The 14016-nt window shown below is 34.5% G+C and overlaps 2 protein-coding genes and 1 long non-coding RNA gene across 3 annotated transcripts in view; 2 read left to right on the top strand and 1 right to left on the bottom strand.

The window, feature by feature from the left end:
• Positions 1-1574: 1574 nt before the first annotated feature.
• polr3gla (RNA polymerase III subunit GL a) lies at positions 1575-4576 on the bottom strand. The gene is made up of 8 exons (XM_052583670.1): positions 4352-4576; positions 4112-4236; positions 3234-3363; positions 2996-3064; positions 2834-2890; positions 2646-2722; positions 2439-2564; positions 1575-2186 (listed from the first exon to the last, which is right to left on the bottom strand). Exons 2-8 carry the CDS (start codon positions 4226-4228, stop codon positions 2100-2102), a joined length of 663 nt encoding a protein of 220 aa, XP_052439630.1. The 5' UTR covers positions 4229-4236; positions 4352-4576; the 3' UTR covers positions 1575-2099.
• Positions 4577-8304: 3728 nt separating this feature from the next.
• On the top strand, positions 8305-12312 carry si:dkeyp-92c9.4 (mucin-1). The gene is made up of 6 exons (XM_052585180.1): positions 8305-8588; positions 9908-10089; positions 10245-10318; positions 11735-11877; positions 12112-12251; positions 12286-12312. The coding sequence occupies exons 1-6, from the start codon at positions 8525-8527 to the stop codon at positions 12310-12312; spliced, it is 630 nt and encodes a 209-aa protein (XP_052441140.1). The 5' UTR covers positions 8305-8524.
• Positions 12313-12353: 41 nt separating this feature from the next.
• The window catches only part of LOC127978773 (uncharacterized), a 3475-nt gene continuing 1812 nt past the window's right edge, over positions 12354-14016 (top strand). Inside the window, exons 1-2 of the long non-coding RNA XR_008158644.1 lie at positions 12354-12489; positions 13560-13647. This is a non-coding gene — a long non-coding RNA (uncharacterized LOC127978773). The remainder of the gene's footprint in view (positions 12490-13559; positions 13648-14016) is intronic.

Genomic DNA, 14016 nt, shown 5'->3' with positions numbered 1-14016 from the left:
GATGATTTTGGCTCACATATAACAAAATCTTGACAAATTAGAATATAGTGACATGCCAATCAACTCAAAACACCTGCAAAGGTTTCCTGAGGCTTAAAATGGTCTCACAGTTTGGCTCACTTGGCTACACAATCATGGGGAAGACTGCAGATCTGACACCCTTCACAAAGAGGGTAAGCCACAAACATTCATTGCCAAAGAAGCTGGCTGTTCACAGAGTGCTGTATCCAAGCATGTTAACAGAAAGTTGAGTGGAAGGAAAAAGTGTGGAAGAAAGCTTTACGAGGATTGTCAAGCAATATCAATTCAAGAATTTGAGTGAACGTCACAAGGAATGGACTGAGGCTGGGGTCAAGGCATCAAGAGCCACCACACACAGATGTGCCGAAGAATTTGATGAACCACAGACAACCTCAGAGGCATCTTACCTGGGCTAAGAGAAGAAGAACTGGACTGTTGCCCAGTGGTCCAAAGTCCTCTTTTCAGATGAGAGCAAGTTTTGTAATTCATTTGGTCTTAAGAGTCTGGAGGAAGTTGCTTGTCCAGTGTTAAGTCTGTGATGATTTGGGGTGCAATGTCATCTGCTGGTGTTGGTCCATTGTATTTTTCTTTTTTAAATCAAAGTCACTGCATCTGTTTACCAAGAAATCTTGGAGCACTTCATGCTTCCTTCAGCTGACCAGCTTTTTGAAGATGCTGATTTCATTTTTCTGCAGGATTTTGCTCCTGCCAAAAGCACCAAAAGTTGGTTAAATGACCATGGTGTTGGTGTGCTTGACTGTCCAGCAAACTCACCAGACCTGAACCACAGTGAGAATCTGTGAGGTATTATCAAGAGGACGTTGAGAAACAAGAGACCAAACAAAGCAGATGAGCTGAAGGCCACTGTCAAAGAAACCTGGGCTTCCAGACCACCTCAGCAGTGCCACAAACTGATCACCTCCATGCCACGCTGAATTGAGACAGTAATTAAAACGAAAGGAGCCCCTACCAAGTATTGAGTACATGTACAGTAAATGAACATACTTTTCAGAAGGAGAACAATTTACTTTTTTTTTTTTTTTTGGTCTTATGAAGTATTCTAATTTATTGAGATGCACCTGCATACATGAATCAGATTTTTATTATTATTCCATTACTAGACTGACTGATATTGCACATTTCCTTTTTCTTGTCATTACTTATAGTAATGTGTATAGTATAGCACGTGAACACAGTCATGCCAATAAAGTACTTCAAAATGATTGGATATGAATTAAGATTATTGTTAGAGGGGAGCTGATATCTTTATAACAAAACTTTTAGCTTGGCAAAATGCTGCTGCACAAACAGCATAAATCTGTCACTGAGGAATGCTCCAGTACAATAAAATAAAATGAATATCACTGCACTCTTTAGCATGCATTTCAAATGATAAAACAAAAGGGCTTAGAGACAAATATTTCATAAAATAGCATAAAAAAGATGTAACAAGTTGACGTTTTGTAAAGTCCAGCATGTGCAGTTCTGAACTCAAAGCACTAAAGCTTATGCTACTTTGATATTACTTTGTGAAATCATGCGTGGACTGTAAAAGTGTTTTATCCATGTGATTTATTGTAAAAGCTCATTGTAGTTATAGTTCATACACTGCAGATAAACATTGCCACCTGCCGGCTGTCTGATGATACAACTCCAGCTCACATTAAAATTGTGACACACACACACACACACACAGCTTAAAACAGATGGAGTCACACTTTTGCATCTGTAATTCACAATTCAAGGCATTATCAGGTGTAAACATGAGATGCATTAAAATACAGTAAAAACGGTCTGTAGTTTCCTCCCCTGTCTGACAAAAATGAATAACGGCTTCTGTGCACTGCCTTTTTAAACAGCTTTCCAATCACTGTAATAACACAAATCTTTGGGTTGCATCCCAGCACTGTTGGAATAGCAGCAGAATCTGTATCGATCATGATCTGTTTATGTGAAGCAGCTTAGAAATCAGTCACAATCAGATTCAGTGCCACATGAATTAAGACGCTCCTTCCTGAAATATATACTTTCACTCAGACATCTTCCCTGACTTTAAATAAAGCGTCTCTTAAAACACATTAGTAGACAGCCTCATCCATATTGTCATCACTGTCTGCTCCGAAATCCTCTCCGTTGTCAAAGTAAGACATGATGTAGTCCGTCTCCTGAAACACAGCACACACGTTCTGCTGTTAAACCAGCTTTGATAAGTTGATAGGATATTTAAAAATGACATTTCTGCCATCACACTTGATTTGCTCTGAAGAACACAGACGGAGATATTTTGTAATAAGGCTAAGACACTTTGTCCATGTAGCCAAAAACTAACACAGATTTCCTTTCGTGTTCGAGAAAGACATATGTTACATACACATGACGACACCACAGAGACTGTATGTTATCTATTAAATTCTTACATCTTCAATCTCCTCTTCGTCGTACTCTTCATCCGCATCCGGCTCCTCCTCCTCCTCATTCTGTTTCTTCTTCTCTTCATCCTCCTCTTCCTCAGAATGCTGCTCTTCTTCTCTTTTCTCAAGCGTCTAAATGCCATTCAAACGATATTAACATTACTAATGTGCTACATACACTATAAACAGCAAGAAGTTTTCTCTGACTTGTACCTCTAGTTTTTGGAGAACCTCTTCTTTACCAGCAGCTACTTTTGGTTTTCGTGTGAGTTGTGGCTTGGCACCTATGACTTAAAACGTAGCAGACGTATTGAAAAACACGGTTAACTTGTATTATATCATGCATTAGAATTAATATCAAGACTGTGGAGCAACACACATAAAAACACAGTCTCTTTCACCTGTTTTCCGTGGCTTCCGTACTTTAATGCAAAGCTCTTTTGGCATTCGGCTCCAGTCTGGAATGAAATTGAATATTTTTGGGGGGGCGAAAACTTGCTTTTAAAAGCATTTGAATATAAAACTAGTCGGCTGTAGCGCAAAAACTAAAGAATAGTACTCACCTGGGCTCCATTCAATGCAGTTGTTCTTCGGCTCTCCGTTTTGATATTTATCAGAGTAACGCGCCACATCTAAAAAAGAAAACAATACAAACCTGATCTTCAACAATCAATGCAGTCGACAGTTCAAATGCAAATCAAGAGACTGCAGGACCTCGTTCTCCAAGTCAAGCTGCATCTTCAGAACTGGCCAGTCTTTATACACCAGTGTATCAGCACACGTTGCCTCGCCCCGTCTTACCTGTCTTTGTCCTGGCTGCCTTTATGTGGAACGGCAGGTTCTTGCTGGAGGTTCTCAGCTCCTGCTTCAGAGCGAGCATGTAGTCCACCTCTTCTCCTGCGTGCAGGGGCACTGGCCTAAACTGCATAGGCTGAGTGAACAATAATATGATTATTTATATTAAATAATATTAAATCATCATTGTTAGAAAGACAGTCATAAAGGTAAATGAAAATAAAATAATTATATAAAAAGTTGTTAAAATTTTTCTACAAATAATAAATAAGAAAAGAGTTTAATAATAAAAAAATATGAAAACTACAATAAAAAAAATATATATATAAAATAAAAATACATTATTACTCCCAAACGCAAAAAAAAAGAAGCAAAAACAGCTTGTGTTTAAAAAAAGAAAGAAAGTCATACAAGTAGATGGCCAAAATAACATAGACTAAAGGAAAAAGAGTATAAAATATACATTTTAAAGTAAAAAAAGTAATTAGATATCAATGTAAGGATATTAAATAATTAATTTATTACTGCCAAACGCAAAAAGGAACAAAACAACATACACCAAATATCAATTTTTTAAAAAAGAAAGAAAGGTAAATGGTATAAATTGATTGTCTTGAAAAACAAGCTTTTAAGATGTAAATAATAATCAGAAATAAAATGATAATAAAAAATAAAAACGTTACATACAGCAAACCCCATGCAATATGTTTTATGTTTTGGACAGTTAAACCACACTTTCCAAAAAAAAAAAAAAAAAAGTATTCTCAGAATAATCCGGTTTTACAAACCAATAATAAGACATTAATAGCACCACATCTGTGTAATAACAACCTATGAAGTTACACTACCATGTAAAGACACTGGGTTTGTGATTGAACACTTACAGGGAAGAGTGGAGAGGGTGTGTGTGCAGTAGAGGGTAAGGAGTCCCCTCTCCCAAACCCCAGCGCGTCCACACTGAAGGAGAACTGAGTGCGTCCTCGACCTCTGCTGCCTGCCATCACTGCACCTGGAAAATCATCACATGACTGAGACCACATCACCAGACTGGAGATACCACATCCACAGCCACGGAGGACATTACTTAAAGCATTCATTGTTAGATCAGTCACTAAACGGCTTACCTCAAAATGTGTCTCGTGTTCAGTGGATCGCATTCATAGAGTGGTCCTTCCGAAACAGCCTCTTATGAGTCCAATAAACACGCGCACAGGTCACCAGCAGCCTGCTGAGAGTGAGGCCACGTGCACCCGAACACGTGGTAGTTGTGTTTACATCCGGCACGTGTGCACGTGTCTTCCGCCTCAGATAACAGTCCAGACAGAAACACTGCTCGCTACGAAGTTCCTATTACATATTATCGTTATTACGAGGTTATTAACGATTGTTAATATGATTCAACATTAAGATTTATCTTTGGATGCAGCAGATAAAACATCCCTACATGAGCTGAAATAAGTAAATGATGGGAAAATGAGAATATCTGATCTGTTACTGTAAGAATCCATCTGTTTGATTCCAGGGCTGCGGGGGGCGGGGTCTAATGTTAATATAATAAGAGTCTTATTAACTGAGACATATAGATATACTATGCTGAATATCAAATGTAAATAATATATAAATAACAGTTATCCCATTTTAAAGGTGTTGCCACAAGAACATTTTCCCCAAGTGCTCAACACTGATCAGGATGCACCAATAAGATTAAAATATAAAACTGCTATAACAGTTAAAAGAATAACGTAAGCATTTTTATAAAGATTGTGCGGATTTTTATGAAAAAGTCAAGTATTAATCCAAATGTAAGGGTCATAATAGATTTAAACGATTGTAAAATGTCTTGAGATTTGAAGATTTTCTGAGTATCACGCGCCCCCTGAAGGAGAAGAGCTATACATGTGCTAGATTGCAAAAGGGTGATCATTTTAGATATACCTAGAGATTATTTTCTTTATTATTTTGTTATTATTATTAACAATTATTCAGCAACATATTTAACAAACCCAAAACATATATGAGTTAAGTTCAAAAGTTCACTCAATTCATGTGTTTAACTCAGAGTTTCCGCTAGAAAAAAATGGTGTTTCCTTTTCCGGACATTTTGATGATATGCCGGTCAAGTATCGCCTCTTAATTAGTCAAGGTGAGGAAAACTGGAGGCAGGCTATGTAACGTAAAAAATGACATAATCAGGCCGCCGAACGCAACATGTTTATTAGCCTAACCTTCAAATAGACGGAAAAAAAAACATTTTCTACTATGGTTCATTTCTTCATTCGGATCTATTTGCGATCCATTCCATTCTAAACAAACAAAGCATATGTTTCGTCCTTGTTTCATTATAGATTAAGATAATAATTCATAAATGCACGCATAATTATCAGTGAACTTGATAAAAGTTGCAGATATGTTTTACATGCATGCCCAAACAAATGCCTTTCATCTTATGTGTGCAAAATTCAGAATGAAATGAATGTGCAGCAATTTGTACAAATAGAGATTCTAGGTCTACTATACATGTTGTAGCCATTAAATAAGCTTATTTAGTTTAATATTTGTTAAAATATTATAATGTTATTTTTTAATTTATGTTGATTATGAAAAGTGAACCGCACGAGTAAGATAAGATGCGCAATATCGAGAGACATGGAGCGGGTCAGACATGATTTTGACCACTTAATTAAGTTTTGTTTAGTAGAAATACTTTTTTGAAGTGAATTTCGTTTTGTATAAATTGTATTTTAATTTTAATAAAAAAATTTTTATCAACCAATTGCCTGGATTTAATACATAAGAAGCAAATATAGCAGACGACAGGCCTAATCATGCAGGCGCCCTCGCGGCCACTTGCATTGCTAGTGAACTGGAGTGCATCTCATCCTAATTTAACGAAAATCAGCGTAGGCCTCACAGACATGAAATATATCTTGAAATGTCTTTTTAACAATTTAAAACGAATTTTTTTTTTTACCTATGCTAATTACACATTAAATTCAGGTAGGCTACTGAGTCGCTGTCCTCAGTGCCCAGAAAAGCGCTGAAACTGAGATGAAAGGGGAACCCGTTTTTATTTATTTATTTATTTTTTTGGCTTATTTTAACTGGCCCATCCAGTTTTCTGGAGGCCCACCTACAATCAAAATCCTGGCGCCGCTAGTGCTTCGCAGCGGTCTGATATCAAGAAATAACAGACCACATTCCACATTGGAATTAAACCAAGCCATGTAATAATGTTTAATAACTTTCAAACGAGCCTGGTCCTTCATAACATAGCCAAAGTTCGGTGTATTTTTGCTTTATACACTTTAGGCTTATTCTCAAATTCAGATTGTGTTAGGCGGGGCGGGATTATTAGGCAATTTTATTCGGACAATTTGACCGGAGAGATTTAATTTTGTCGGACATTTCATTTTTTTTCCGGCCAATATCCGGCAATACCGGACAACGGAAACCCTGGTTTAACTCAAAACAACTCTGAGAATATTTACTAAAATAAACTGTACCACATATTAGAAATGTGACTTGAACATGTTATAACAAATAGGTGAACCAAAAGACTTAATAAAAGGAACAATTAATATATGGTAAAAAAAAAAAAAATTCCTGTCTATATTTACTCTAAACACTAATTAACTTTAATAGCAAGAAACAATATGTAAAAGCTTTATACTCTGCATCTACATTTTCTGAGAACTTAAAAATAATAATAATAAAATAATGCCTTCAATTTCATGCTTCCCCTTCAATCCTTTCCCCCCATAAGGTTAATCTGAAGTAACAAATAATACAAGTGCCATCACAATAATATTTGTTTATTTAGTTAACAAACAAGAAAATCTTAATGTGCTTACTATAGTAATAAGAAAGTCCTCCTTTGTAGCCACCAGTGTCATACTGTACTGGCCAAACTGTTTAGTGTCCCTTTAATTAAAGACCATTATTATTCTCTCAAAGTGAAAACAAAGAAGCCTGAAGAGCCACTTCACCCTAATGTGTTTCCAGCAGGTGACACGATTGTGCTTTTTTTGCACACCTTTTGTTAGCTGTGTGGGATAAATGTATTTTGCCTATTGCTTAAGTCAAATATTAGTGTGGACACCTGAGTCACAGAATGTAATTTCAGCCTGACACAAGAGTAATATTTAACCAATGAACCATTGAATAAAAAAAAGACAATTAAATAACCATTAAACATCATTAATCAAACCATGTGCAGTTGAGATTGCAAAGAATTCAGTTCATTTAAACCACACACACACACACACACACACACACACACAGTTTATTAAGTACATCTAATTAAACTAAAATAAAATTTGCAGTTACACTATTTTAAGGTGTCCTTGTTACACTGTAAATATATATTTAAGTGCTGAGTAATATTAATAAGATACACATACATGTATATGGTTAGGTTTAAGATTAGGTTTTGTCTTAGGTTTACTTGCATTTAATCATGCATAATTTATTGTTATTATAATAATAAGTAAATGCAGCACGTGACAAGGACACCTTAACTACAGTAACCGTCATACACAAATTCTCATGTCTCCCCACCAGATTTTTATTATGCCGGATTGTGATCATAAGGAGGTCATCAAAAGCCCTAGTTTATTGTTATTATTATAATAAGTAAATGCAGCACGGGACAAGGACACCTTAAAATAAAGGTTACGGTTTTTATAAAAATAAAAAAAATTATGTTTACTTTATTTGAAATAGCTTATTATTATTTTTTTATTTATTTTAGTTAACTACAGTAACCGTCATACACAAATTCTCATGTCTCCCCACCAGATTTTTTATTATGCCAGATTGTGATCATAAGGAGGTCATCAAAATCCCTGAAAAGTAGTATCTCATTGTTGGCAGGGTGTTTGCATGGCACCACATCCTGTGCAGTGAGGTGAGCTGTGCCCCTCTGGTGAGTCAGTCACATTAACCCTGGTTAAACACAGTGAACACGCAGCGTTTGACGTAAGCACATGTCACAGCAGTGGAGAGCGAGCAGGACAAACAGAACGGCTTTGACAGCAGTCCACAGGTCTCAGTGGAAAACAATAGAAAAAGAGGGTATGGGGTTAAACAAAAGAGTGAGGATGATTCAACATCCGTTACTGAGCCCCGCCTCCATCCACGACTGATTGACAGCTGACATTGTGTCTCTGGATGAAAGCTGTGCGAATAAAGGCTCCCGCTTCAGTTACCATCAGTACCTCTCTAAAGACCGTCACAGAAGCTCTTCAGCCAGAGGAACACCTCTCAGTCAATTCAGTTCCCATTTCTCTTTCTTCAGCATGAGGCACATCACATTATACTACACTGGGGCTGCATTCCTCTTCTTGCTGTTCTCTGCAACAGGTAAGTTATGACCTTTGCATTTAATCAAACACCTTGAGGATTTCCCTATAGAAATTACAAACTGAGTTCATATGAACAAACTGTTTTGATAACTCACGCTCTCTTTTTGTTATTTAATTCAGTAACTCATAATCGTGTAGAAATGCATATTAGTTTAATGCTTGAAACATTCAGATCTGTTCTTTTTTGTTAATGATAAAGTAGGCTATATGATTTACTTGGATAAAAACAATAAATTAATCAAGAACTCAAATCTAGAAAAAAGTAAGAGAAGAAATGTGCTAAAATAGCAACACTTTACAAAAAGGGGCCATTTGTTCACATAAACTAACAATACAAATACTTCTAAAGCATTCATTCATCTTACTTAATTTAGATTTTTTATCTTGAACATTTATGGTCCATTATTAATTAATGTTTGTTAATAGTACTGAGCTAACATGAACTTACAATAAACAGTGGCATTTATATTAACTTACGTTTACAAATATGAATAAATACTGTAACAAATACATTTTGTAACAGATTCACTGTAACAAATAAATTGTTAGTTAATGTTAATGCATTAAATATAGTTAAGCAATGGAACCTTATTGTAAAGTGTTTTGTGTGCTAGCAAAGTTGGAAAATCAATAATGTGTGTATTATAAAATAACATAAGATTTTTTTGAATGAAAAAAAAACTGATAGTATATAACATTATAAGCTATTTGTATTTACAAAATGTCTGATATCAATGCATTTTAGACTTATAAATACTTATAAATAATTAAATAAATAAATAAATAAATATATAAAATTCAGCATTATACTGTGGGTACTGTTTTTTTATTAAATTTGAAACTAGTGCCAGCAGTCCTGAATAGTAAAAAACACTCCTTTTAAAGAAAACAATTTGAATTTAGATGTCAAAGGTCATGATCTGACATTGACATGAGCTGAATATGGGGAAAATGTCCCAAAAATGTCCCCATAAGGTCAAATTATATTAGTATCCATGTGCACTTTCAGAAAAAAGGTACAAAAGCTGTCACTGGGGCAGTACCTTTTCAAAAGGAACACTTTTTTACCTTTCTTGTACTAATAAGTAACCTTTAGGTATTTATATGTATCTTTAAGGTACCAACATGGACCCTTTAGGTACAAAGGTGTGCCTTTACAAAAGATACCGCACCAGTGACAGCTTTTGTCATTTTTTTTCTGACAGCGGGGATATTGGTCCCTGGAATGTAGGGAACGCCAGGACACACACACACACACACACAGACACACACACACACACACACACACGGCAATGAATAATCATTTAATGTTTCCAGGTGCTGAGCCCTACACTATTGTAAGGATTTTGGAGGGCCTCCATGCAGAGCCCCAGACCTCCCCTTCACCCCTGAACTCATTCTCCCTCTGCATGGAGATCAAGAACCGCGTCTTCAGCGACGCTCTCCTCAACTCAACCTCACAGCAGTACAAGCAGATGTATGCTGAGGTCGCTGGAGTTGTAAGTGTTTCCAGAGATTAATGAATGAAGTAATGTCAGGGCCAGTTTTACTGAATAGAGCAGACATTTAACACATAACACCAGCATCAACATACTCAACAGATGTAAGTTGTTGAACCTACGGGAGATCATGTGAACATGTTTCATTTCCACAGCTGGACATCGCCTTTAACTGCTCTGACTGTGACACAAGAGAAACCTACAGAGGAGTGACAAACATACAGTTCAGGTCAGTCTCATCTCATTCTTCTGTGAATTAGTCCTAAATGACTGTAGAAATGAATAATAATCAGTTGTGATGGAGAAGTGCACTTAGTCAGTACTAAACACACTTATAATATAATGTTAATAATGTTAAGATGAATCATGTTAGGATAATATAATGTTATTGAAATAAAAGCTCATTTAAGTATTGTTAGAGTTTCTTAACACACTTAAGTAGCCTTTTTGTTTTTTTAAATAGCACACTTTGTAAAACAAATTAAAATTGTACTTTAAAGAAAACACATGTAAAGTATACTTACTAAAACACATGTAAAGTATACTTACTAAAACACATGTAAAGTATACTTACTAAAACACATGTAAAGTATACTTACTAAAACACATGTAAAGTATACTTACTAAAACACATGTAAAGTATACTTACTAAAACACATGTAAAGTATACTTACTAAAACACATGTAAAGTATACTTACTAAAACACATGTAAAGTATACTTACTAAAACACATGTAAAGTATACTTACTAAAACACATGTAAAGTATACTTACTAAAACACATGTAAAGTGTACTCACTGAAACACATGTAAAGTGTACTCACTAAAACACATGTAAAGTGTACTCACTAAAACACATGTAAAGTATACTTACTAAAACACATGTAAAGTATACTTACTAAAACACATGTAAAGTGTACTTACTAAAACACATGTAAAGTGTACTTACTAAAACACATGTAAAGTGTACTTACTAAAACACATGTAAAGTATACTTACTAAAACACATGTAAAGTGTACTTACTAAAACACATGTAAAGTGTACTTACTAAAACACATGTAAAGTGTACTTACTAAAACACATGTAAAGTATACTTACTAAAACACATGTAAAGTGTACTTACTAAAACACATGTAAAGTATACTTACTAAAACACATGTAAAGTGTACTTACTAAAACACATGTAAAGTATACTTACTGAAACACATATAAAGTATACTTGATGAAAATTTTAACTGTAGTGCGTTGTTTTATGTAAAATGTAAGTGAATATATTTTATATTTAGCTACTAAATTGTAGCTTCATCATTACAAATGTGTAATTACAAAAATATTTTTAAATACATGAGGTTTTTAATAGAAATTATATTAAAGTATTACCATAGTTTAGTTTACTACAAAGCCTCGTCAGTATTCAACAACTTTATCTCAAAGGCAACAGAAATTATTTTTAAATTATATGTAAAGAAATACTTAAGCCCTACTTGAGTTGGTCAAAAAAGCTCAGAATTCACTCCAAAAAGATATACTATTAAACAAAATTTCAGTATTAAGTACTTTTTTAAAAGCATGCTTAAGTGTACTTAAGTGTTACTGCATTAAGTATTTCAATCAATCAACTTTTTGTTTCTCATTTGATTACAGTAACGGGTCTGTGATCGCAAACTGTACCATCCAGTTCCAGACCATTTTCATCAACCATGTTATGCTCAAGCATTTGTTCCTGAGGGCCATAGATAATAAGACTCACGTCAACGGTCTTGCAGTCAACAGACAGTACACAGCTGGTGAGTATTCATCATCAGACTCATGAATGTGTGAATTTGCTCCAAATGATGTAAATTTGAAAGATACTGGCCACACCAACGTTCAACAAACACAGGTACAGCATGGGGAAGTTTAGTAGTTCAACACACTTAGGTTTATGTCTTGTAAGACATAAGACACCTGCTTCATGGTGTTTGGAAACCTAATGGTTTTTTACATAAATGAATTATAAAATGTATATATTTTTCATGCAGAAATAGTCGCACCTGCCTGGCTTTTTTCAAAGTCAACCACTTTTGCAGAATCTAGTGCTGAGGGTCTTCCTGGCTGGGCCATTGCATTGCTAGTGCTAGCATGCATCATCATACTGCTTATGTTCCTCGTCTTACTACTGGTAAACACTTTACATTTACAATTTACAAACAAAGAGAAAAATGGTCAACACTCCAATGTGATATTATCTAATCTCATTTCCATCTCTCCAGTTATGCTTTTGGTGCTGTAGGAGAAAAGCTAAAAAGGAAGAAACACAAACCATTGCTCCGTATGAGAGAACGTCTTACAAAGAACATCTTTCTGATCCCACATATCTGTCACACACACCTGAGAAGAGGCCCAACTACCAGAGCATGGTGAGAACGACTTCATTTCCTATGACTGTGACATAAATTGAACTAAAGACCTACCGAGAAATACCATTTAATTTCATTTTATTTCACATCAGCATTGTGATTTAGATGATCAAACATGAATTAATGGACCCTGTTCACAGTCACTGATGATGCGTTTCCATAGTAATTAACATTGTAAACATAGCAATGCTTTTTACGTATATGTTCATTTTAGACTTAATATTAAGAAATGTGCATTTTGCACAAGAAATACTCCAATTAAAGTTACATTTTAATTTTAATATCAGTAAGTCTTGCATTAATTGTCAGTAAATACATGAATACACTGTAAATTATTGTGATTTTAACCGTGAAAATGCTATAATACAAACCTGTTAAATGGTTAAAGGTAAGTTCCTGTAAAATTTACAAGGAAAAACCGTGAACTGACATTCCCAGAATTATTTGCATTACATTTCAAATTTAGTTTGAATCTGATGTTTTTTTTCTTTGAAATAACAGTTTTTCTTATTTTTTTTCTCATCTGTTATGTTTATTAGAGATGTATGTTACATATAATGTTGTTACATTAATGTTTATTGCACATTTCAATTTAATGTGTCTCACCATGATGGTCTTTAGTTCTTGTGTTTAGTGCAATGTATGTTATTTTTATTTGGTGTTTATCAGTGTATTACAACGATAAAAAACAGATTTCAGTACTTCAGTAGGATGGTATTAACTTAATGAAATTACGGTATTTAACTGTAAATTTTAATTTAAATGTAAATATTTAAATTTTAAATTTTAAATTGTACATTTAAAATTTTAAATTTTTACATGTAAATATTTACATTTTAAAAGTTAAAAACATAAAATCTAAAACGTTATATGCCATATATATATATATATTTTTTTTACAGTGTCAGTTTGAATTATAGTATGAACTTAATGTATTTTTAATATTTTACTCTTTTACTAGGGTATACAATAACTTAATTGTGTAGATCTTATTTATCCATTATACATATTAGTTGATTTTTAATGATTCTGTTATCAGACGTGATCTCTGATAAATGTTTCTTCTACAGGGAGAACCAGAAGCACAACATGACAACCGAGCCGGGATCTACATGATGAATCCTCAGAGATGAAAACCACAACACTGCTATAAGAGAGGTAGAAATAAACCCTTTCTACACTTTTACAGATAACCATTATAGGTGTCCATAATTATATGTTTATTATATGGGCATCTATAGACATAATGCCTGCATTTATCAACAAAATAAGAATAATAATTGTAATGAATATTTCCTGAAGCTGACCTCAGAAACCAAGGGATAGGACTGACAGGTTTGTCTTTGATGGAGGCTTACAGGTGAATTTGTTGTTGCTGGTGGAGCAGATCTATTCAACATGAACAAAGAAACACCAGTGACACAGTCAGATTAAATTCATAAACTGGGTTAGATAACATGAGGTGAAGCCCTTCATTCAGTGAACGGTTTACCATCGTGACCACAATGCTTGCTCAATATGGCAACA

This window comes from Carassius gibelio, chromosome B19, assembly GCF_023724105.1.
Source record: "Carassius gibelio isolate Cgi1373 ecotype wild population from Czech Republic chromosome B19, carGib1.2-hapl.c, whole genome shotgun sequence".
NCBI classification, from domain to species: Eukaryota; Metazoa; Chordata; class Actinopteri; order Cypriniformes; family Cyprinidae; genus Carassius; species Carassius gibelio.
The sequence above is the reverse complement of the archived record's forward strand: the minus strand, read 5'-3'. Positions and strand labels throughout refer to the sequence as shown.